A 24,292-nucleotide genomic window follows, 5' to 3' on the forward strand; every position below is an offset into this window, starting at 1 on the left:
TTTGGGGAATTGAGACTGAATTTTTTTAAAAAACCCAACAACAACAACAACAAAAACGGAGCCATGGTATAAGCAAGTTAATTACCACCGCATGAATAAACATTGCCACGTACCTAAAGTCACTTTCCTTTTATTTGGGTGTTTGAGAAACAAATCCATTGCTTTTCATGGTAATACACAGGCCCTGGCAGTGACATAACAACACAAAGGATAAAAGTAACTATTAATATTACACACAGAACAAATAAATGCCATAAATATGTTAAATAAGACCATATTTAATATAGGTCATGATTCTAGAATACCAGTAATGAAACATGAAGCTGCCTTTGTTTTTTTAACTAATCAAGGTCACCAGTGACTTGGACATTTGACCACAGCAGGAACTGATGCTGATGCTGGATGAGTTGTGTTATGAGAGTCTGACTCTTATCAGCAGTGCTGTGTAAATATACCATTAAAAATAAAAGCTCTTGCTCCTGCTATTAAGGGAAGTTTTAAGCCGAACAATAAATAAATAAATAAGCTGTCGTTTTAACGTGTCCCATAATAACCAAATGACGAAAAACTGCTCAATTAGAGTTTTCGCCTGTTATAGTCTGAACATTAGAACTTTAGAAAATCTGATTAATAAAATTCCTGTGTAATGCATAACTCTGCCTGCATCTTCTGTCACGCTCTGCACTTTATTCCACCGACTTCAGTTGTACAAACACAGTTTTGTAGTCACAGAGCCACTGGGCAAAAAAAAACAAAAAAAACCACACACACACACGCACACACACACACACAAAACACCCCACCTTTTCTCACAATCACTTCAGATGCTGTAAAAGCATTGCTTACTCACACAACAAATCTCCCATATGGCAAAAATCAATAGGCAGAGCAACACTCTATTGATCATATCTATATCTTGGATACACTGTGATCTCCAGCAGCCAGGTGTGTGTGTGTGTGTATGCGTGTGTGCGTGTGTGTGTGTGTGTGTGTGTGTGTGTGTGTGTGTGTGTGTGTGTGTGTGTGTGCGTGCGTGCGTGTGTGTTTTCAATGAAAACAATACTAATTTCGAAGCCTTAAGACACTTGAAAGCTCTGCCTCAGGTATAATAACTATATTCCAATCAATTCTTTCTTTGCATTATTGAGTGTGGAGTCCACCTTTGTGGTGGGTGAAATGTGGATCGGTAAATTAACTCTCATATTTCGAATGCTGGTAACGATGCAAACAAAAATGGCAATAAAAATGCACTTGTGCGACATGATGAAACAAAAACTGTCTTCAATATTTTGAAAATACATTAAACAAATAAATCTGAAAATTAGATACTTAAAAAAAAATGCAAACTAATTCAAAAATTGCTGAATTGTAGTCTGTTTCTCTTCTCTAAATTCACCTTCATCCCTGAGAGAAATAATCCGTTTCACATCAAAGGCCTTCACTGAATACCTGTAAAATCACATTACTGCTCTCCGGGCTGTTCATTTCATAAGAAACCCTAAAATGTTGTTGTCAAAAGCTTTTGTGTGTGTGTGTGTGTGTGTGTGTGTGTGTGTATATATATAGATATATAGATAGATATAGATATAGATATATAGATATAGATATATATTCCTTAATGTGAAATGCGTAAATGGCCTCATCTACATTTTCAGCATTGATTTGTCTCCAGATCTGTACTGTGACGAAAAGGCCCAGCGCTGCCCTCCTCAGGAAGCACACTGGCATAACAGAAGTGTCGCTCCATGAGACGTTCCAAGTATAATTCACCGTCATTATGCTGATGACAAAACCAAAAAAGCGAACCACTAATGACATTCAGAAGGCACACCTCTTCTGCAAAGTTACCACGGGGGATTAATGGAGTCCCAATGACTTAGAGAAGTAGATGATAACCATAACATTTTCTTTACGACGACCTAACTTCTTTCACCTCTCTACTTTGTCTACCCCCCCCCTCTCCTCCTCCTCCACCACCACCTTTCTCCACCTCCCCCGCCGTCACCCCGTTCTCTCTCTTTCTCTCTCTCTCTACAGCTCAAAGTTATTGATAGTTTAAAGTTATGGGCTAATAATAAGATGGACACTGCATGGCCAGGAGCCTATTATACCAGGTAATGGATAGTGCGGGGGTTTTGAATGACATTGCCCAGAGATTGGATGACAGAGGGTGGTACAATTTATGGGGCTCCCCAAAGAGCCCCCCCTCCCCCCCCTCTCTCTCTCTCTCTCTCTACTCACATGCTATCCATCTCTGGCTTGATAAGGAAGCAGATGAGGCATGTCTGTATTTATGGTGAAGATGTTCATAAAAACTACTGGCTCAGAGGAGGAAGTTAGAATCAACTCATTGGAACATCAGATCCCCTCAAACTCCACTTTCACCTTGTTAATGCCGCACAGAACAAACCACATTGAATTTATGCATCTGACGTTCTTTGTCGAAATGAAGCCGCTGAGCTTAATATGTATTTTTGTACCTAAACTATATATGCAGGAATTCAGCAGAAATTGTGAAAAAAATGTGTGTTTTACTCTAATGACATTGAACCAAATAGCTAGTAGCGTCTACCCATTCGGAGTGGTGCAAATGAAGCAAACGACAACACAGTTATATCGTTTACTCTGCTGCCATTCACACCGAGCATTCTCCGCCACGTAGTAAGAGATTAAAAACCTTGGCGGAGGAGGACAGTGGAGTGGACATACGTTTAAGCCGTGTGTGTGGTATGCCTGCTCATAATGGCCTGTTCAGGTCTGTATTGGTAGAAATAACAGCAACACTGGAGACACTTCACAATGTGCTGTGAGGATGGAGGAGGAAGAAGGGGAGTGTGGAGGGAGAGCAATGAAAAAGGCTTGTCAACATTATCTGTTTTATTGATTTAACAGTAAAGGCTTGCCGCTTAAGCTTTATGTTGCTTTGGCTGGCCCCATTGAAAATACAACAGCTGCAAATAAAAAACGATTTCCGAAAAAAAAACTAGAGTTTTTTTTCATTTACTTATTTATTCATTTTTAATCTCCTGCCTAGCAGCTGAGTCTTTGCATTTTAATGCAATATTTTATCATTTTTATGAGTGCCCATCATGGGGACATTATGTTATCCTGAACATAAGCGATCAATGGCAGTGACAAAGTAGTAAATGTGTTCCACACAATGATGGAGATCCAATATAATGCAGCATATAATCGACTTAATAAGGAGGACCATTAAGGTAAAGGAATAATGGCCACACGAGGAACTTTGTGAAAACGGTGCAGTACTTGACGTGGTAAAACGTATACTCTGATGGCACCAGTTTTTTTGCAAAACAATTATTGGCAATAAATCTCTTGACACAGATGATGCTAATGCTAATCCTCGGTATCTGAATCAACTGCTTTAAAATGGATATGCAGGTATAGAGGTGCAATTTTTAGGGTCCTGCAGATGTTGAGATATTTTTAAAAAGATAAAAAAATAAAAAATAAAATTAACCTGATGAAATATATTTAGGGGGGGGGTTGCTTGAAAACAACAATATAAACATCAAGGTGGCACCACTGAAAAGGTTGAGAAACTACCAATGAATATAAGTCCAATCAGTGTTTGTCAAGATATTTCTCTGGATTAAACAGGTAAAAAATATATATAATTGCACCAGTTGAGTAGCGCCACTAAAGCAGCTATAAAACAATGTCCATGTTCCCTTTTCTTGAGTTTTCCACAGAACCAGTTCAGATATCTGAGCACTTTCACATGAACTACTGCTGAAGAAGCTCCCCACTGTATTATCACAATGAAGGCATTAATCTTAAACCCTGTTTTTATGTATAACTTCTGTCCTATTTAGAACGTGTCTCGTTGTGTCTTTCAGAGCTGAACTCCTCACCTAACTTTATGGTTGACATTTCCACCTTTCCCAGCAAAGGCTGAAAAGGCGCTTGTAAAGTAACGTCGTCTTCTAAGTACAAGCAGCATGCCACTTCCATGCCGACATCAATGGCATCGCAACGTCAAATTAAAAGGAGGATGTGACAGTTACAGTGAAATGACTATAGGATGAACTGAAGTTCTCTGATGAAACACAATCTTGGAAATGATCCCTTGAAGTGGCACGGTGAGAGCAGTGGGGTCAAGCCGACTGCAGCCTGAACCGCTGAGGCTGTGAAAGACACACTGAGTCGCTGTATTAAGGCAGAGGAACCGTTTTCAATGGCAGCGACTGTAAACGCTCTTCGACATGGGCACACACCTTTCCTTTATCTTTGATTTTGTCTGGAATGTCTCATGAATACTGAAATACAGTGACACCTGGAACGAACCGAAACATAACTCTCTCAATTCTGTGAGAAAGGCTGTTTTATTTATCTTTCTTTAAGTTTTCCCTTATTTGTAGTGATTAACTTGTATTTTTTTATATTATTATTATTATTATTATTACTATCATATTATTATTATTATTATTATTATTATATTATTATTAGTATTATAATTATGAAACTTCAAATAACAGTAACTGAATATAGAAAACTATTGTGTCATGAGTGCAGTGGCTTTGTTTTGGTTCAAAAATACACACATACAGTATGTGAACACAGAAACCAGTGAACTTCATGTAAATACACAAAAGTAAAACACATTTTTTTAAGCATATCTTCTGTCCATACGCATGTGTACTTGTATGGAAGTGTGGTTCTCGCTACATTTGAGTTTTTTTCTCTAAAAACAAAAGGTGATAAGCGATGAGAAAAGAATGTCTACTCGGTAGTGACTGTGGTAATCGACGAGATACACAACAGAAAAGCACGCAGCGAGACAACCTGCACTAAATGAGCACATAAAGACACATGAAACAGAATAGAAATCCATAAATATGTGAACGTATGAAGTAGCGCCTTCATATAATAAGAGCTCAGAAAAAAGAAAAAGAAAAATCCCATTCTGTATTAATTAGTGTCAACAGAGAAAACATATAATTAAATATGAGGGAGAAACAGAAACTATTTATGGTAACCAAAGGGCCTCGGTTAATGATCAGACTGCAGCTAAAACCCCTATTGATTTTCTGGTGAAATATACAGCTCAATTAAAGATACAGCTGATTATGAGACAACTACAAACTGCAGCAGCAGCTCTGGAGACGCTGTGGAGGCTTGGTAACGTGGGGCCTGCTGCTGCAGTGAGCACGCTGCCGGATTCCATAAAAGCCTCCTCTCTGGTCACTGCAAATTATATTTCACAACCACAAGTCTATGCAATGTACAATATAGTGATTCCTCCTGCAGGTTGTTCCCATTTTCCACCTGCTTTTCAACCGGCTAAATGCGTTTATTTAAATGTATTGTTTACTTTCTACTTCCAAAAAAAGTGTTCCTTTCGCTAAAGTTTAGCACTAAAAGCTTCAAACCAACATTGATAAGCCACAAACATCAACAATGTTGAATACATAAAGCAAAAATAATCAAACAAACAATCCAAATCCACTTTTCTTGTTAACACGAAGCACCTGCTTAACACAAGCCAGGCCCAGGCTCTTCTTCCCCCTTTCTGCCTCAGCCTTGTCACTGGCAAATAAGAACCTTGACAGCCCGTGTACCCTCACCACGTGAGAAAGGAAGATTTACAAAGTATAATGGAAAACCTTTCTGTCTCACTGATGGAAAAAAAAAAAAAGAAAAGCAGTTCCAAGTGCGAACTTCGAGTTGCTTACAAGTTTTAGTTTTGACGTCTTTCCGTCAGACTTTTATTCATCTTTATTTATAAAGAAAATACCACAGATTTCGAGGATGTGAAGCAAAGCAGACATTCTGAGAATAATATTCGTAGATTTTGATGTACTAATGATTTATGTCTATTAAAAAAATTTACACTTTGAATCTTTTCTTCTTCTTCATATTTGTATTAAAATGTCTTTTCTTCATCCATTCACGTCGACCACAGGTCAGACTTGGCGGTTATTTATATACATTCAATGTTTCCAATCTTTTGAATTCTACATTTCTATGGGTCAAGCAATGGCCTTGCATAGCCAAAAGGGTGATCAGACATGCTTTCATGTGGATAAATGTGTTGCCTTCACATGCCCACCAAGTTTCCTTGATGTACTCACAAACAGCTGAACCAAAACTTTCCTTCACTGTGAACTTCCCGAGGGGTGTGTGTGTGTGTGTGTGTGTGTGTGTGTGTGTGTGTGTGTACCTGTAGGGAGTTCAGGAGGATGAAGATGTAAGCCATGACAATAGAAAACGGTACCAGGACGCCACAGAGCCACGTCAGTCCAAGAATGGGCAGCAACACCAGCACTGCTTTCACCGCTGCTCTGTGTACACACACACACACACACACACACACACACACACACACACACACACACACACACACACACACACACACACACACACACACACACACACACACACACACACACACACACACAGAAATGTCTCACCTCAGAATTGTAAACATACACAGACTGGTAGGCTCAAACAGAAATACGCGGCGTGAAGACGTTGAGGCAGTTCGTGACGAACTGAGATGAACTTAAAGTTCAAACGATTTCACGTTTCCTCGTTCCGCAATCATCCTGAGAATCACGCCACACATCCTGCACTGCGTCGTGGAGTGACAGCTCCCCACCTTAAATTCACCTTACCTCTGTGTGGGGGGAGGGATTAGTTTCCGACTCAGGTGACTGCCAAGCCACAACAGCTGTGTGTGTTTATGTGTGAGACATGGCGTGCTACAAGACCTAGTTTATTCAGTGGAGCAATGGGCTTCAGTTTCCAAGAGGGCGAGAGGCCTGCCACCCAGGGCTGCCTCATGGTTTAAGGTCTGCTTTGAAAACCTTCATAGAGCGCCTACTATGACCCCCGACGGGCTCCGGCAGTGAGAGGGTGCTTGCTGGGAGGGAGATCTACTGGTACTAAAGTTAAATGAGGAAACGACACAATAGCAAGGAGGAGTAATCGTGATATTGTTCCTGTGCAGACGTCCCAGTGAGGAACAGTAAAAACTATTCTTGTCAAGTTTTTCTTCAGAACAGATATAATTCACTCTACACATAAATAATATACAATTATTAACATGAAGAAATGTTTGTGAGACTACAAAACATAGTCATTATTACATACATCTGTACCATTTGTACTGATAATACTACAAAAACATTTTTACACCTTGTAATGTGATATTATTGATACTTTTCTTTTATGTACAAAAGCCCTGATTATCAATGATAAAAATCACAGAATGATCGTCATGTACCCAGCAAAATATTCAATAAAAACTTGAATTACAAAATAAAAAAATGTACCCTGCCTTGCATTTAAGTTCAAATTCCCTGATCAAAATATTTTAAACATCACACATTATTGACATTGAACTCTGTCAATAATGTGTGAAAATAACTGCATCTGCTGCCTATATACCACTGGTGGTGAAAATGCTACTGACATTTAGTGAACTTTGGGAATTAAAGTCTAATTCAATCTGGATATATATTTCTGACATCTTATGTCAATGACAATTGAATAATACTGACACATTGAGATTAAAATCGACTTGTGGGTAAAGATTAAACTCTCTGCTAAAACAAATGCCAAATGCAATTCACTTCAAAAGTTTCTCATTTAGTTTTTGTCAAACGGAGCATGCTGGTTCAAATTTGCACGGGGAGTTTGGCTCAAGGTCTTTGGTTCTGATAAGTACAATTTAGAAAAAGGACAAATGGTGCCTCCTTGTGGTAAGTACCTGATTTGCTCATAGGCTTGCTCAACAGGACTGGCGCCCATCGCCAACATGATGGACCTTCTCTTGGCTGTGGAGATGGTGATGACCACCACCCTGGTCAAAACTAGGATATTCACCTGGGGGGAAAAAAAGAAGGAGAAAAATAAACAAGAAAGGAAAAGCCAAAGTCACCAAAGTGCTCAGAACAAAGAGAAGGCATGAGAGACTGTAGGAAGGTTGTTTTGTGGAAAAAGCAAAGCAAATGTCCTCAGTACAGTTTTCACATGAAAAGATCCAATGTGGCATTTTAAGGAAAAGTGAGGCACATTTCCAGTTTCATTGGCTCTCGTAGTCGCACTATTAATGCAAAGTTCTTGTGGAAAGAATTGAAACTGTACGTCAGCGTAATGGGCCAAGTATTTTATATTCTGCTTAAATAGACAGCATGATAGGAATCCAATCCAATATGCTGACCATAATGATGAAGATGACAGGTCCAGCGAAGCCCCAAATAATACCGTTCTGCACGCTGAGCCAACAGTAGTCGTCAGCTGAGTATTTGCCCGAGGCCGAGGCGAGAGTGATCGTGACTATCAGCACTGGCAGACCTGGTTGGAATAAGGGTACGAAAAAAAGGAGGAGGAGGAGGAGGAGGAGGAGGAGGAGGAGGAAGAGGGCAGAGGAAAGTAACAGGACGATGAAGTCAAGACAAGACGAAGTGTCACTGTGACCAGACGTGAAAAATGATTTGTGTTTGGATAAGCTACAGGTACCCCAGCCGATGAGATAGTAATACTTCATGTGCTGGTCCTCGCTGAGGTTGACCGCAACCACCTTGCTCCAGAGGAGCAGCCCCTCCACCAGCATCCAGCTAAACGCCGCCATGAAGAAGAGGTGGAGCAGCGCAGCCACCAGTGTACACGCCACCTGCAACACAAATACACCGGCCATCGTGGGGTTTACATCTCAGAGTGACAGAACCTACATGGCAAATAAAAAAATTCATTGAAAAAACTCCTTGTGCATCACGCTTATTTCCAGCAAAGCTCAAAAAAAGGAGTGCGGTCCATAACAGTGAGGCAAACATTCACTTGAAGCTTAAAAGCATTTCACACAACAAAATAAATGCAAGGTGATGCTCCAAGGATGGGTACTTTAATCTATGTGAACGATGTGTAAACTAATTATTCTTTCCATAAATAAGTAATCTATGAAACATAAACAAACACGGAAAGAGCAAGGAAGTTAGTATTTTCTAAAAGTTCTGAACTGATTGATAAAAGGCCAAAAGTAACAACTGAAAATTGTCAGCAGGACAAAGTTTAAAAAAATTAAAAAAGCAATTTGAATTCCCTTCGAGCACCGAACTTTACAATAATGTTTAATCTGACCGGTTCTCAAAAGAACTCAATGAGAGTCAATGCATTTAATTTTCTAGTGTTTTAACACCGGTGATATAATACAAAAGAAATGTGAGTAATTCACTGTGCAATGCGTTTAGGTTTAGACACTGGAGACAACGCAAATCTCTTAAATTTCTCAATAGTCATAGATCCCCCCCAAAAGAAAAAAAAATCTGGGATTTTGAAAATCAGGATGTATAATACTTGCATTCAGTAAAAAAAGAAAATTAAGAATTTAAAATTTAATGAGTGTTTTGCTATATTCTTGTTATTGCATTTGTAACTACCAACAGGTCCAGAATGAGCCCCCCCACTAATCACCATTCACATGCGTCCCCCGGTCCGTCTCGTGACACGGCAACGTCGGAATGTCATCGAAAAAAAAAAAAAAAAAACGAGACGCGTCTCATCTCTTCAAACCTTGTTGTGAATGGCTGAGCCGCTGCACAGCAGCACCACCTGCGCACAGATCAGAGCGACAAACAGGTTCTTATGGATGGACGTCCGGTCAGATTTGGGGATGCTGGAGGTGAAGAGGGAAATTCAATATTTTTAGAAGTAGAAATATACCTTCACGGGGATCAATATATACACACACACTGTATATTATCAAGAGGAGACATATCAAAATGGTTGAAAGCAGGTCCAAAAAAAAAAAAGTTGAGAACAAGAATATTAAAAGGAATGTATGAATATAATTAAAAGGGTTTTTTTTTTATCATCCTTGCTTGAAATCCTTTTGTATTTATGCAAAATGGATCAGGCTTCTGCATGAGTATCGGTAAGTACTTTTTATTTTTAATATGCAAAGGTGGCACAGAGTACTGGTGGACTTGAGAGAGTCAAGATCTGCAGGTGTTTTGGTCCTTAAAGTTCCTTCTCTCAAGTCAATCTTATACTAAATCAGCTGTGCCAGTCACAGCATGCATCAACATCCAACTCCTCCATTGTGACGCATTATAAAGACACAAATCCAGGACTTTTAAAACAGTGATGGTTAAAATAACGACTTCAATATCAAGGATTGTGGATTTAAATGTAAATATCTACTGCATATATATCCTCCAGGCTTGCATAAAAAAAAAACCTGTCTTGAATGATGAGCGTGATGTTTCAATCTTAAATGGTTTGCATAATAAGAAACTAAAGGGAGTGCTGGAAAATGGTTGAGGAGGAGCCTCTCATGAGGTGTTGATGATGAGCCTTGTAGGATTCATTCCAGGTCTGTGTCACAGCTTCAGACCGCCATAACTTACACTGAAACATAGTAAGAGAGCGGGCTTTCGCCTCTTTAAATGCGCCTGCTTTGTCTTGCGGTTGTGAGGAGAATTGAGTACACAAACGCATATACATCATACACCGGCGTGTGCGAAATGCATGGCTGCGTTCTCTGTTTTAGGAGGGTCGTAAATTGTCAGGCCGGCTCCTCTCCAGCTGATTGTGATCCCTCGCCGACCGTAGCGTTAATTAATGGCCGCAGCGTGCGGCCATAAACCTTCGGAGCCGACTAACATGTAGACAACAGTAATTACTAGATTAGCACTAGTCAATACTCGTAGAAACCTCACGGAGAGGGCGCAAGAAGCGGCAGGGCGTCTGCTCAGCTCTCTCAAAATGTTTAAGTTATACAGCAGGATGCTTCAGCATTAGCTTCAGCATACTGTGGATAGTATAATGAATAAATTGCTTAATTATTAGAGTTACTACTTTAAACCTATTTACTCAGATGTGTTTTTCTGAGTCAATAAAGCGTTTGCAGGCCGTGAAAAATACTAAATCCATAATGAAGCCATTCATTTCCTATTATAACGCGCGACCCTGAAGAACGGCAGAAACAGACAATGAGTATAGAATCGTTGTGTTGAATGGAGCGTTTGTGAATTAAAGCTAGAGTGATCTAAAGCTTGGGAGTGTTGGCACAAACAGAGAAGAGACACGCGGGTTTGTATCACACAGTAGCAGGACAGGAAACGTGGCGACTCACTCCAGCACAGTGAAAAGCATCAAGGTCACCATCAGTGCACAAAGAGATGCACCAGAGCCAATGAATGTCAGTTTGGTCAAAATAAGCTCTTCCTCGGGACTCCACTGGAACAGAGAGGAAACGTGTGATGGGGAGGAAGAAAAACAAAAAAGAGAGGGCGATATTGTCAGAGTAACATTCAGGTTCAGAAAAAAAAAACCTGTAAAACTATAGATTTGATGCACCTAAGGTCCCTTCAGTACATTTTTATTTATCACATGTCAAAAGGGAGAACAAATTTGGACTGCTGCAGATGGATTTCTTTCTTATCAGTGGCTTGGTGCTTTGTTTGGATAACTACATTCAACAAGATCACATTATTAAACGTGATCGAAACACTTTGAGTGCCCCCTGCTGGTTGCTGAGCTGTACTGGAAAATCCTTCAGATCAATGCAGACCAGAAATAGAGATTCAAATTTAAACCCAAAACATGTGGACACGTTGGAGATTCAGTTTCAGTAAGTAAAATATGTTACTTTTAGCGTCATGAAACATCCCAACTTACCTTCGACTCCAGATAATTCATCAGCACGGCAAAGTTGGTGGTGTGGTTGCATCGGCAGGAGGTGACGCCGGTGCCAACAAAGATCACCGTGCAGCCGTCACTGGACCAGCTGGTAGCGTGAGTGTGCCTTCACAGTGCAACACAGACACACACAATACATGTAGGCTCACTGAGTGACATACATCTATGTGGAAAAACAAGCAAATTGAGAGTTCGTATTGGTCGTATTTGCTGGTTGGTTTCCTGGTCAAACTTACATCAGGCTGAAATTCCAAAAGGCACAGACGGGGGAAGTGTTGTGTGAATACTCCACCTACAGACAAAAACATGTTTGTGCCCGTTTTCCTTTTAATGAACCATAGGATTCATTGTGACTGTGGTGTGTATTTAATGAAACGATGGCAAGTCACCGAAACACACCGAGCGGAAGTCAGTAACATGTGAGTGATTTCTCTTGCATGAAGAGGAAGTCATTATCCACATTACATTGGAAATATCCAATATCCTATGGTCATGCATGAATTTAATGAGTAGAATTTGCTATAATGAGTGCTATGATTTTTTTTTAAGTAGTGTTAATGTGCTCATTGACAGCCATGCAACACCAGTCATGTTTTTTTTCCCCCCTCAAAGATTAAATTCACATAAAGTGAAATGCAGCAGACTTTTTTAAGCTCAATTATTACATGTGACATTGATTTCCATTCCAATATATGAAAAAAAAAAGGTTATTCAGAAAATCTAACGCTTTCCCAGCTCGTATCCAGTCTGACATGGCGGCGACGTTGCAGATACAAACTGCCATTCTTCAATCACCATCCTGTCAACAGGAGCTGCTCAGTAAACATAATTTATCTGATTCGAACTTGTCTAATCAGTCAGAATATCTAAAAACAAGTCTTATCAACTATGCAGTGTGTTACAACTCCAAATACGCAGTACCACATTTGAAGAAGAAAGGGTGTAGTGAACAGCCACAGGGATGGTTTGGGCGTTGGAGGCGTCACGGACGGTTGCTGATATGACGGCCGAAGCAAGGTGACCTGGGAAAAGTCTGTGAAGACACACAAAGGTGATGACTCCCTAATACCTGGGCGACATTAGTGATATTCAGCGTATAGATGGTTTAATCCTCATTCACGTTTGTGTTTTTTTTTTTATTATATGAACTTTACATGAATTATACAAAACATCTTTTTAAAGAGAATAAAACATTACGGTTTAATGTGGATTTCATCAGTATGCACTGCTACCTAGCCGCTACATAAACTATGCAAAAGCCAGACCAAGACTAAAATGTGGGTAAAGTACAATTGCAATGAGTTGTTTTCACGAGTTTACTTACCTGCAGTGTATTTTTTGGAAAAAGCGGCATCATTTAAGTGCAGTGTACGACAAATAGCATTCGAGGCTCACCTGTTAGCGCTCTCTGGTGAACTTGACGTCGGCTCTTTTGCTCCAGAAATGATCTCGCTGAGATGGCTGTAGTGCGTATGGATGAACATCACTTCCTCGTGGCCTGATTAAAGCGAGAGGACAAGCTTGAGACGTTGCACTTGTTGCCCTCGTTTTCTTGACAAACACAAGTCGACACTGTACGGCAAAGATTTGGTGCGAGCAGGATTTTATTTGCACGGTGGCATCGACAAGCACTTGTGAACGTTTAGACACATGTAAGAAAATGTGTTGCCGTAGAAGACGTGCGCGCTTCCTTACCCTGAGCCTGGATCTTCTGGAGGTCGGTGTCGGGGATAAACAACTCATCAAGACTGCTGCCGCTGCTGGGCGTGTCAGAGCCGACCGCCGACGGCTTGAAGACTTGATTACAACTGTCTTGGGACAGTTTCTGCCACTCAATGTACACGTCTGACGGAAAGCACAGCCAAGGCAGTGAAAACACAGTAACAGCAACAGACAGCAGCAATGTACATCATCTATGTTTGCAAACATAAAGGTTATAAGATGTTTGCAGTTTTTAGGACCATTTTTCACCAAATCAAATTTAGGTGGAGCTGGTTAAAATGAGGTTGACAGTTTAAAATGTATGTATAATTTTTAATATACAGGACATACAAAAACTTGCATTCGTGAAGTTTCATTTCATTTTATTTCAGCTTTTTAACCATTTTGAGCATTTGTATATGTTTTTCCTTAATTTTTTTGGCTTTTTTTCTTTTTCTTTTACTAATACTAGTCATTTTGAGGTTTTTAAGCTGTTTTAGCATGTTTTACCCATTTATAGCGGTTTTAGCTATTTTTAAATTCTTTTTAACCCAGAGTTAAGAGTCCTTTTGAAAACGGCGGGCGTGTAAATGGGCTAAAAATAAGATCAAAATGTGTATTTTCTGAAAGCTTCATGGAGCCACTGGATGGATGGATATATACACCAAGGACATACGTACACCTTGGATATTTAAGAACTGTCAAAACTTAAAGAAGTCTAGCACAACAGAAATGATGTTTATTACCTATGTTCTTGGTAGAAAGGGTGAAGCCTCGTCTCTCAATCGATAAAATGTCTGAAAGAGCTTCTGTAAGGTGATCGATGCTCTTCACAATAGTAAATGGTCCAACGCTGACCTGCACACAAAAAAAACAAAACATTGAGAAAAGGAGATAGTTGCAGATTAGAATCTATTTAAAAATTTAATTGTGACAGGAAATAAAATCAGGGAGAAGTGTTGCTAATGGTGAGTGCCGACTTGGCAAAAACTGTGAAATGTGTTTTGGGGTTTTTTTTGTCAATGTGTGAAAAACAAAGTTAGTTCTGGCAAGAACAGTTAATGCTTTACGAGAAACTCAAGCGCAGAGCTACTGGGAGGAGGATTAATAAAAAAAAATAAATAAATAAAAAACATTATTGTAGGTTGCATGTTCGCTTTTGCCTGTTAACCATAAAACAGCTTTCGGACACCACAAAGGAACAAGTTTTGCACACACAATGATGCCAAAAACAAGTTGCAAGAACTCCCAGAAAATTACATCATCATTCTTTTCTTGTAACAGTCTTGTCTCCGTCTTGTTGAATATGTTGCGCCAGTGATATTTGTTAAGTTTGTTGCAGCCTTCCCACTTGGAGGTTCATCAGTTCATCTTTTGGAAGTGAACGTGTTCACCGAGGGGCTCTCGCTCTTCCAGCTTGTATAGATCCTCTTTTTTGGGCTATTGTTTGTTTCTCAGTCTAAATAAATGTGTAAATCCTTTCTGTTCTGCGTGGTCTCCTTTACAGCCGCTCCATTTAAATTGCCCATTGCGTTGTTAATATTCTGTATGAATTTTAGGAAACCAGGTGATACATTTTAATGCTTATTGCTAATGTTACTCATGATACTGTAGGCGATATTTGTAATAAATATGAATGATAATGTTGTGTTCCTGCCCGGGGAGCGCAGATGCTAACTAGCAAACTGCAAAATCTGGTACAAAGCACCTTTTCTTTAAGATTAATGCTTTTTGTTACATGGTCCCTGAAAAGTAAACTAAACTAAACAGACACTTTACAAACATATGAGCTTGACCTCCTGACAAGGTGAACGGGGTTTCCGTCATCCGTCGTTGTGAACTCACCCCTTCCTCCGTCACGCCCATCCACTGAGACGCCGTGTGTGGCTCCAGCATCAAACTGGCACAGTTCACGTAGTTGGCAGCAATGGACAACATGACCTCTGCTGCGTTCGCTCCTCCAGATGGCGCGCTGGTGATCGTGTCAATCATCCGGGAGAAGAAGACGACGTCGGAAGAGGTGAGGAGGTGAGGGTCGCCGGCCTCAATGGCGTGCAGGACGGCCTCGGTCAGCTGTCGCAACGAGGACAAATCTCCTTGGTCCCACGAGGAGTTGACGTGTCGTTCTTCCTGAATAACATTTTTTTTAAAAAGTAATGGCCTTTTTCAACTTAAATTCACAGTACAGCATGGTGATTTATTAATTATATCTGTATGTACAACTTCAACTCATTTGATGCTGTTGGATTTTGGGTCAGCATACTGAGCAGATAAACCTTATTATGATGTCGATTTGACACAACCTTTCCATATAAACTTAAGCGTTACTCGTTCAGGAGCAACGCTGCTGCACAGAGGTGATCGCTTGTGGTTTTAGGTTATTTTACCAATAAAGTCATGATGCAGTGCAAAAAGCTAGAAGCTGACTTACAGGTTTTGACAGAGGATCCATAGGCAGTCGATTGAAGAATGGAGTCTTTGGTAGATTGAAAACATTCACCACTTCTGTAGAGACAAAGACCAAAAACAACAGTGTTTTATGCAGCTGTTTACGTGAAGACCACAGATCCCAAATTAAACATTTATGGATTTTGCTGTATCGACACAGTGTCTGCCACTACACATTCAACACTATAAAGTATAGTATAGTATAGTGATTAATGCTGGACAACAATGACTTATTCCCTTAAACTGTGGCTGTATTATCACACGTGTGCATTAATCACATGAGATCAAACTACTGTAAATACCTTTTTGGAACTGGCAGACAGACGCTCTGAGTGAGTTGCACTTGGTGAAGCCAGGGACCTCAGTGACGGGGTCAAACACGCTACAATCCTCATCAGACGTTGGGCGCTGGAACAACTCGAAGGGGAACGTTTGACTCTGTGAAGAATTTCCATCCAGGAAAGAATCCAGTAATGAATCGGCTAACACAGTGAAGTTACCTAGAGGGAAGGGAAACGGAAAAATTAATTCACACAAATCTGAAAGACATGTGCAGACAAAATAGCGACATAAACCCCCCCCCCCCCCCCGAAGTCAAGGCAAGATGTTGACAGCATTGTGTCTGTAAAAATAAAGAAATAGATTGAACCTGTTGTTGGTTATTAAAAAAAAAAAAAAACATATTTCTTATACATTTTTCCAACATCACAATCCTGCAAGGGCTGTTAATTCAACCTGCAATCATTATCAATACAGCTTGTTAAGCACAGCACATGAGATTCAGACGTTATATTATTAGTTTTTATGCTGATGATAATCAGGAATGGCCAGGAACAATATGATTTAGTCATACATCAACCACCCATTACTGTTTTGTGTTAAAATATGAATGTACTACAAAAACACGGAGCTCATGATGATGACTCAGATGAATTTGACTGAAAGATTCACTTTTCCCACATTTCAAAGAAATCCTCATCTATAAAACTACATTTAAGGTTTATGAGTGAATTGTGATGAAACCGACTGCAGATCAGAAATCAATCTGCAACAATCTGAATCTGTCCATTCGAGCTGTCGGAGCCGTGTCACATAGATGCATCGACCACACTTAACCTTCCAAAAAGTTGAGATGAATAACATCTCATCAAAACAGCATCTGGCAAGAGATGTGATGAATTATGCAGGTCCCATGCTGTTTATTATTTAAATCAATATTTCGGAAACTTTTTTGTTTTTTCTTCACAAAAAAGCAAACTCCCATTTGTACACAGATGATACTGTCATTTGTGGATTTGGGGTGACTGTGTTGCCAGCTGCTTTCAAAGAAACAGAAGCCCAACTTTGTTTCTCACTCTGCAGATTAAACAGGAATCATGATCTTTACTGAATTCAGAGACAAAGCTACTTGTCGGCCCACTGCTTCAGATCGTTTACCCAGGCTTCATCCTTGAGGAATTCCTAACCCCCATTATTGAAAACATGGGCGTTAGAAGACAAAAATCTTGTTTGTTTGGTTTTTTTTTGGGGGGGGGGGGTTAAAGAAGACGCTTGCAATTCACTGGCTTCCTCTTCCTGGAACTCCTCAAAAATCATTCTAATCACAAGAAGTTATCACCATTAAGGATTTATGATAATTGAGGAGTCTGCAGATGTTTTATTGTATAGCACCCTAATCAAGTTTTTTTTTTTTTTAGTGTGTTGTGGTCATTTTATCATAATTCTTTCCCTCATCAGGATCCCGTTTCCATCTCCTCTGTTCCATCCATCCTCTCCATGTGTATTTATCAATCATTATTTGTTTTTACCGCTGCATGTTGGCCAGGCCTTGCTTGTAAAAGAGATCGTTTGATCTCAAGCAAATGCCAGTTAAAATAAAGGTAACATGAAAATGAACATCCAGGCACTGCCGTTTATAGTCAAGAAAAGAGCAAATGGTCTGGGACATGAGTCAGAGGTACAGTGTTCCTGCTGTGCATTAAAAGGTTCCTATTAAAAATGTTCCAAGAGACAATGACCTGTGAAATGGCAACTTGTGAGGCCTGGTCTGCATGGCCTGGTCCCACAAAAAAAAAAGAAAGAAAAGAAAAAGGAAAAAAGAAAGTCCACTGTAACACAAACAACTACATTAGAGGGAGCTGCAACAAAAAAAAAGCAGTGACTTGCACCTTGCAGCAAAGAGGCTTCTGGAGCTTCAGACCTGTTGAAAATGTCCACACTGACCATTTGCCATCACTTTAACAGTGAGCTCATGCGTTTACGCTGAGGTGCTGGGTGGGCGGGGTGGGGGGGGGGTTTCTCTTTGTTGTTTTTAATGTCTGTACAGCACTTTGTGCTACCCATTGTGTGCAATGGAAATAAAGTTTGGTTTGATCTGATTTGATTTGGCAGAAGACTGCAGGGTCACGCTTTATTGAAAGGTAAACAAAAAAGGAAGATTAGTGCGGTTCTGTTGTTTTTGCTGCTATTTTCACTTACATCACCACACTATTATAGCAGGAGACAAACCCACATACCATGTGGGAACAGGCTACCCAGATGGTTCTTGACTCTTTCAGCAAGACGCCGTCTCACGCTACCAATAAAAAGCGTTTAACGCCGACAAAGATTTGAAATTCTTGATTTGAGTACGAAAAATCACAATCTGTTTAGCTGAAAGAAACAACTAAGTTTGTCCTATCTGACCCATAGAAGGTACCAAACATGATGTTTTGAGGGTTTTAGTGGAATCTAAGCCTTGGTGAATCACAGCTCTTTTTTATTTTTTTCAGCTGAAGGGGAACCCACACAATATTAGGCATGTGGTTTCAATGCTGAGTCTGATCAGAGAATGCCTGCAAAGGCCTAATGAGGGAAACGGAGGGAAAAAATGAAAGCATCTGACAGGGTATCCACTGCCAGTTTGGTTTTGTTTTGGGTTTTTTTTCCCTTTGAGGCAACAGCCTCACTTCCAGCATCAAGAGTGTTTGTTAAGTCTGAGTGAATGAATAACAATTTCTGACATGATAATTGAAAAATCCCTGAAGGAATGTAAAGTAACTGTGTGTGGACAGAGTGATGTCCTCTCTGCACTTCCAGGAGGTTGGGGGAAGTTTTTTTCAGAGTTTCATGGCTCACTGGGGACCATGATGTCAGATGGGGAGAAGTCTGTTTTGTAGGGTGGGACTCAGATGATGTGAGTCACAAAACATTTACAGGAACCATTAGAAGTCAAAGCTTTTGCCAATTACAACTTGATCACCGTGTGTTAGAGAAGAGTGATTCTCCCTGTCCGTCAATCTCCCAGTAGTGCTGGCATACTGGAAAGGAAAAAGTCTGCATGTGTGAATAGAAGCTTTCTCAAAAAAAAATACCACATTGTGAGGAAGGATAAGGCGCTGGCAGATACTTAAACTTTATAAACAGTGCAGCGTGGACACTTGCAGCAGGGGGTTCAAATAGCAACCATTGAAGCTTTGTGCAAAAAGCTGCATACACACTATTTAAATGATGTATTGGGAAACAGCCTATATAATAAAAACCTGCCAATCTAGTTTATTTATGTGCTTGAGAGAAGATCCAGTTTGGCCAATATGCGATATACAGATTGCCAACAATGAAGCAATGAACCACAGAATGGACCATTTTCTTCAATGATTACAGAACAAACACCAGAATTTGCAACGCTTGTGCTTCGTGAAATGTCTCGTCATTGTCTCCTCAGATGAAACGTACCTGCAGCCTTGTGCTCTCACACCTTTTGCTCGTGTATTAGCTGAGTGTTTCAGGGCCAATAGTTCTTTGTTTGGCGATACGAGCTACATTAGTTAACAATAGCTTGGGCTGTAGGAGCTTTCATCATATGCAAAATGTTTCTGCTGCATCAAATATCTGCGTGTTACATCATGATGTAGAGCGAGTGGGTGTAGACTACGATGGGAATGAGAACATTTGGATCTGGTTGTGTCTACAATGTATTCACGAAATGTGTTTCACCCTTCCTGGAACGGGAGATGGGTGGAGTTTTCAGTATCAGGCCAGCTCAGTCTTGGCACGTTTCGGAGAGGCTTGTAGTCAAAAATGACTTTCAATTGGTCCCTTTGTGATTGTTTTTCTGCATAGCAACCTCACCCAGCCTCCACGCCAAGCCAGCTCAATTGTAAATACAGAGGGAAGCAGTCATGCTTAGCTGTTTCACTGGACCTTGCAAATGAATTGGATTCCATTCTGTTTTTAATGCAGCAAATTATTTCCATTATTTCTATGTTTTTTTTTGTTCATATCCACTTTGATGTGGGGTTTTGAACCCTATCAGGTTCATTCCATATTCTCTGGTTGCATCCTAGCTAATGTACCTTGACATGGGCTGTCTGTCCACAGCTGCTTGACAGAGGACTCTATTTCCACGTCTTCTTCTCTCCACTTGAACACCAGCCCGGAGGGAACTGGTGAGCACTCCTTTTCCATGATGGCTACTTCACTGCTGTTCAGTGCCCGAGTCCAAATGTGCAGCTCTGTGACGCTTCCTGAGAAGGACCTGTTGCTCTTAAACGGCCCCCCAAAGACGTCGTACTCCTGCCCAATTATGAAAACGCCATCAGCTCCGAGGCTGTCTGTGCCATTCAGGCCATCACTCCGAGAGATCGACAAACCATCGGCAAATAGTTCCCAGCGTCCGCCATTCTGGCTCCAAGACACGCACACAGAATGCCAGGCGTCGTCGTGTTCGAAGGCGTTTTGGTAGGGCCCGTGAATGCCGTGGACCAGCAGGGTGAGCTGCACCGGCTTGCCCCGAGTCAGGTTTGCACGCAGCTGGAATTCATTAATAAATGACTTGATGGAATAGGAGAAGATTGTGGAAAATCCAAAGCTGTTCAGATCGAAGCGGAGCTGGGCGCAGACGGTCACTGAACCCATGGAGGGGAACTTTTGCAGGAGACGCGCATGCTTCTCTTTCGAATGGCCGGCAAAATCCAAAACCAGGGTCTGGGAGGCACCTTTTGTTCACGGCACACAAGAAAAGTAGAAAGAGGTTTAAAAAAAAAAAAAAAAAAAGCACAATTACGGCATTACTTTAAAATGATTGTTGTGAACAAATAAGAAGTTGACTGAGTGATAAGACAGAAATGTGCCTTGGACAAGTTGAACAGACAGAACATACTTGTCACATGTATCACAGCTTTCCCAGCTGTCCACACAGGCTGAGTGAGCTTCAGTGATTTCAAGAAGCTGGTCAGCTCTTGGTTCTTGGCTGGTGTGGAGACAGTAACTAGAGCTCCAGAGCGCTGGTGACACAGCTCCCCGGCGGCCTTCCACTGCAGGCGATCGTTCACATACTCATAGTAGAACTCATCGTACACCTGGGTCCTGGTTTCCACTGTGAAGGCTACATTAAAAAAAAAAAAAGGGGGGGGGGGTCAAGGTGATACCTATATCTCAGAAATATATTCTAATGCAGTGATGCTCCTATCAGTGGCTCTGAACTGAGACTATGTGCTGGTCATATTTATGATGAGAGACAAAAAAAAGACTGCTACATTTCAAATAAAATGTTGTATGCCAAAAGTAATAATACTCTATGACATGTAACAGGAAGTGACATTTCTATTTAGGCAGCAGAAGACGCTCCCATCAAAATATGAATGCACATTTTCCAAGCTTTTAAGTTTTCTACGCAAGGATAGAAAACTACTAATGTAAGCCCAAACTTCAGCGTTTTGGGTTTTTAAAATCCCTTTTTTGTATAACCAGGTTGTAGGAAGTACACTTAACTGAGTACATACATACAACCAACAGCCAAGAAATTAAGTAAACAAAAAAGATTCAATAAAAAAGATCTCAGGCTGTGTTGCTCTCAGAAAACTTGTTCTGATTGGCGCTAAACTTACAGTAACTTGACAAATAGTTTCCTTACAACCTGTGTATTTCCATGTCTATTCACAATATACTCAAATTATTTAGAAAAACCCAAATATTTCTGTTCAATCGCATGAATGAAATAGCTATAAATATCATAATTCTAACAATAAGGACAATACAAGTAGCTTTATTTTCAGCATATTGTGATATCAACCAATTAGTCAAAGTTAAGCAAATATCAATGGATGCAGTATCAGTATTAGTAATGTTTATGTTGATAATGAAATATTTCACCACAACCTTTGTCTAGTTTTCTTCTTCTCTTTCAGGAGTGTGGTCAGCCACTGTGTGGGGGAACTATAGTCACTTTAAACTAAGGCTGTCCATAATCCTCAGGACTGACATGCATACAACATAATTTGGAAACAAAACTCCTAAATGAATAAATTAATGAATTAGAAAAGTGTTTAATATTAACATTCCAGGCTTGAATGTTAGCTAAAGGACAGACATGATGAATGATAACTTCAGTGGAGTAGATAAAGTGGAAAAGTAAAAGGTCAGATTTTAGATATTCAAGTAAAATATGAAAGTTACTCACCAGCTATATAATTGTGAAAACAAACCTGAAACATAAGCATACAATTAGCTGGAATAGGTTAAAAAAAAAAGAAAGAAAGAAATGTGTGTGTATATATATATGTGTGTGTGTGTGTGTGTGTGTGTGTGTGTGTGTGTGTGTGTGATTAATTATCACAATAGCCACTGCTCAGGTGGCTTCTCTCCACCAGAAAGAACCAATAAAGGGCAAGCCATAACAATTCCGTGACAACCATAAAACAAGACGAGAGAAATCACTAGTTACTTACAAGCAGGCCTAAACTTGGTATCAATAACCAGCACATCCTGAAAGGGGGAAAAAAAATTATGCATTAGTTGGGAATGAAATCAAATGTGATCATACTGTGTTTGATTCTTAGTGTAAAGCAGACAAAGCGGGTTTTCTACCTGATATGTTTGTCCTTCTTTTGCGCGCCTTCTCACTCCAAGCGCGTCGCGTCAGTGAACGCAGCATTCAGCGCGCGCGGCCAGGTTTCACTGTCTCGCTCCAAACTTCGCTTCTCATTCTTCTCTCCTCTGCTCCGCTGTCGGTCTCCAAGTAAAAGCACAGGACAGGAGCGACCCCGGTACTGCATGTCTCCCGAGAGCCCGGAGGAGGAGGAGGAGGAGGAGGAGGAGGAGGAGGAGGAGGAGGTTTAACTTGCAACCAGTGACCAAAATGGGGCTCGCAGACCTCTGGGTGGCCGAGGGATCCAAGAGGTTCAGGGTGGTACAGTCGTCAAAATATATTCATCCGTTCATCAATTTAATTTCAATAAAGGGAAAAAGTGGTTGATTGAATTTCACTTGTGATTCTTGGAGATATTTATTCAACTTTAAAGTCCCGTTGAAAAGACATTTGAATATGGTTTCACCTCATGTAAATCGGAGTCCAAACAATGGTTTGTGGCAAATTCTCAAAATACGATGGAGCATGAGCCACAAGAAGCTGGCACGGAAGTGTGTTTGTACTCCAGAGGCGTAGGCAGGACTTTGTAAGAGAGGGGGCTGAAGCAGACACGCCAGATTTTGAGGAGGACATTTCAGGTCATCAGCTGCGAGACCTGAAGGGCCAATCCAAGCCCCGGGAAGCCAACGAATCAGATTGAAGAGATGAATTCTGAGCAGTTTTGTAACTCATATGAGTTATAATTTGAGAGTTTTGCAGTGTACACACACACACACGCACTCACAATGTGTGTATGAGATGGAGAGATTCACAGGAATGCATGTCATTGGTTAAACTATACACATATACAGTGTTAAAAATGTCTGAATAACAAAATTTTAAATGTTTTTCAAAGCACAAAAACAGGCAATTATTTGCATATTTATATTAAAATACACATTCTTATTTATAGTCCATAATGCTTTACGTATGCATGTTCAATGCTCTGGCACATATAGTCCACTGAACGTTGACATTTCTGTAACTTTGTGGAAAAAATGTCTTCATGTCGTGAGAAGAAGAAAAATTACATCCGAAATAAATAAAGGCTTTCATAATTCATGCATCAGCGAGGCTTTGAAAAGATGTAGTAAACCGTCTGGTGTGACCAACGCCGTTTCGTGGACAACCATGACCTTTGCTGTGACCTCAGGGATGAACCCTCTATGGTTCATCCTGCAGAACATTCCATGTGTTGAGGTTGATGGGCCTCCTGTCCAGCTCCCCGTTTCGGATGAGAAAAAAAATTAAAATACAAAAATTCCTAAAACTAAAGACATGCGCGACAGCGAGTGCAGAAAATCCCTAACCCTCATATATGTCTGCAGTTATGACTCCTGTTCCATAAAGACCATGTTTATGAAATATTGGTGGCTTCACAAAATCAGGACAAACAAAGTGATTGAAGTCATACAAGTATATTTTATATAACAATTGTTTATCAGGTCATTCAGGTGCTAAACCACATATGCTTTGGTCAAATATATTCATGAAGGACAAAAAAAATAAATAAATACAGTCCACTCAGAAAGTATTTACAGCACTTCAATGTTTACACATTTTATATTACAGCCTCATTCCAAAAGTCAT

General features: G+C 40.3%; 1 protein-coding gene across 5 annotated transcripts in view; it reads right to left on the reverse strand.

The window, feature by feature from the left end:
• The window catches only part of LOC308137669 (adhesion G protein-coupled receptor D2), an 89,956-nt gene extending 67,156 nt beyond the window's left edge, over nucleotides 1–22,800 (reverse strand). For 3 of the 5 annotated variants that reach the window (XM_080506434.1, XM_080506433.1, XM_080506436.1), the window contains exons 1-19: nucleotides 22,663–22,800; nucleotides 22,524–22,560; nucleotides 22,256–22,280; nucleotides 20,957–21,181; nucleotides 20,151–20,792; nucleotides 16,119–16,316; nucleotides 15,800–15,873; nucleotides 15,214–15,498; nucleotides 14,115–14,226; nucleotides 13,363–13,512; nucleotides 13,063–13,165; nucleotides 12,589–12,700; nucleotides 11,904–11,959; nucleotides 11,647–11,773; nucleotides 11,102–11,205; nucleotides 9,538–9,640; nucleotides 8,189–8,641; nucleotides 7,736–7,851; nucleotides 6,185–6,305 (exon numbers count right to left, since the gene is read on the reverse strand). In XM_080506434.1, the coding sequence (XP_080362560.1) occupies nucleotides 6,185–6,305; nucleotides 7,736–7,851; nucleotides 8,189–8,641; nucleotides 9,538–9,640; nucleotides 11,102–11,205; nucleotides 11,647–11,773; nucleotides 11,904–11,959; nucleotides 12,589–12,700; nucleotides 13,063–13,165; nucleotides 13,363–13,512; nucleotides 14,115–14,226; nucleotides 15,214–15,498; nucleotides 15,800–15,873; nucleotides 16,119–16,316; nucleotides 20,151–20,792; nucleotides 20,957–21,181; nucleotides 22,256–22,280; nucleotides 22,524–22,559 (3,042 nt within the window). In that variant the 5' untranslated portion in view covers nucleotide 22,560; nucleotides 22,663–22,800. The remainder of the gene's footprint in view (nucleotides 1–6,184; nucleotides 6,306–7,735; nucleotides 7,852–8,188; nucleotides 8,642–9,537; nucleotides 9,641–11,101; nucleotides 11,206–11,646; nucleotides 11,774–11,903; nucleotides 11,960–12,588; nucleotides 12,701–13,062; nucleotides 13,166–13,362; nucleotides 13,513–14,114; nucleotides 14,227–15,213; nucleotides 15,499–15,799; nucleotides 15,874–16,118; nucleotides 16,317–20,150; nucleotides 20,793–20,956; nucleotides 21,182–22,255; nucleotides 22,281–22,523; nucleotides 22,561–22,662) is intronic. The other 2 variants (XM_080506435.1, XR_013936854.1) reach the window with 2 other exon arrangements.
• Between the last annotated feature and the right edge of the window lie 1,492 nt (nucleotides 22,801–24,292).

Source organism: Blennius ocellaris (assembly GCF_963422515.1).
Source record: "Blennius ocellaris genome assembly, chromosome: 12".
NCBI classification, from domain to species: domain Eukaryota; kingdom Metazoa; phylum Chordata; class Actinopteri; order Blenniiformes; family Blenniidae; genus Blennius; species Blennius ocellaris.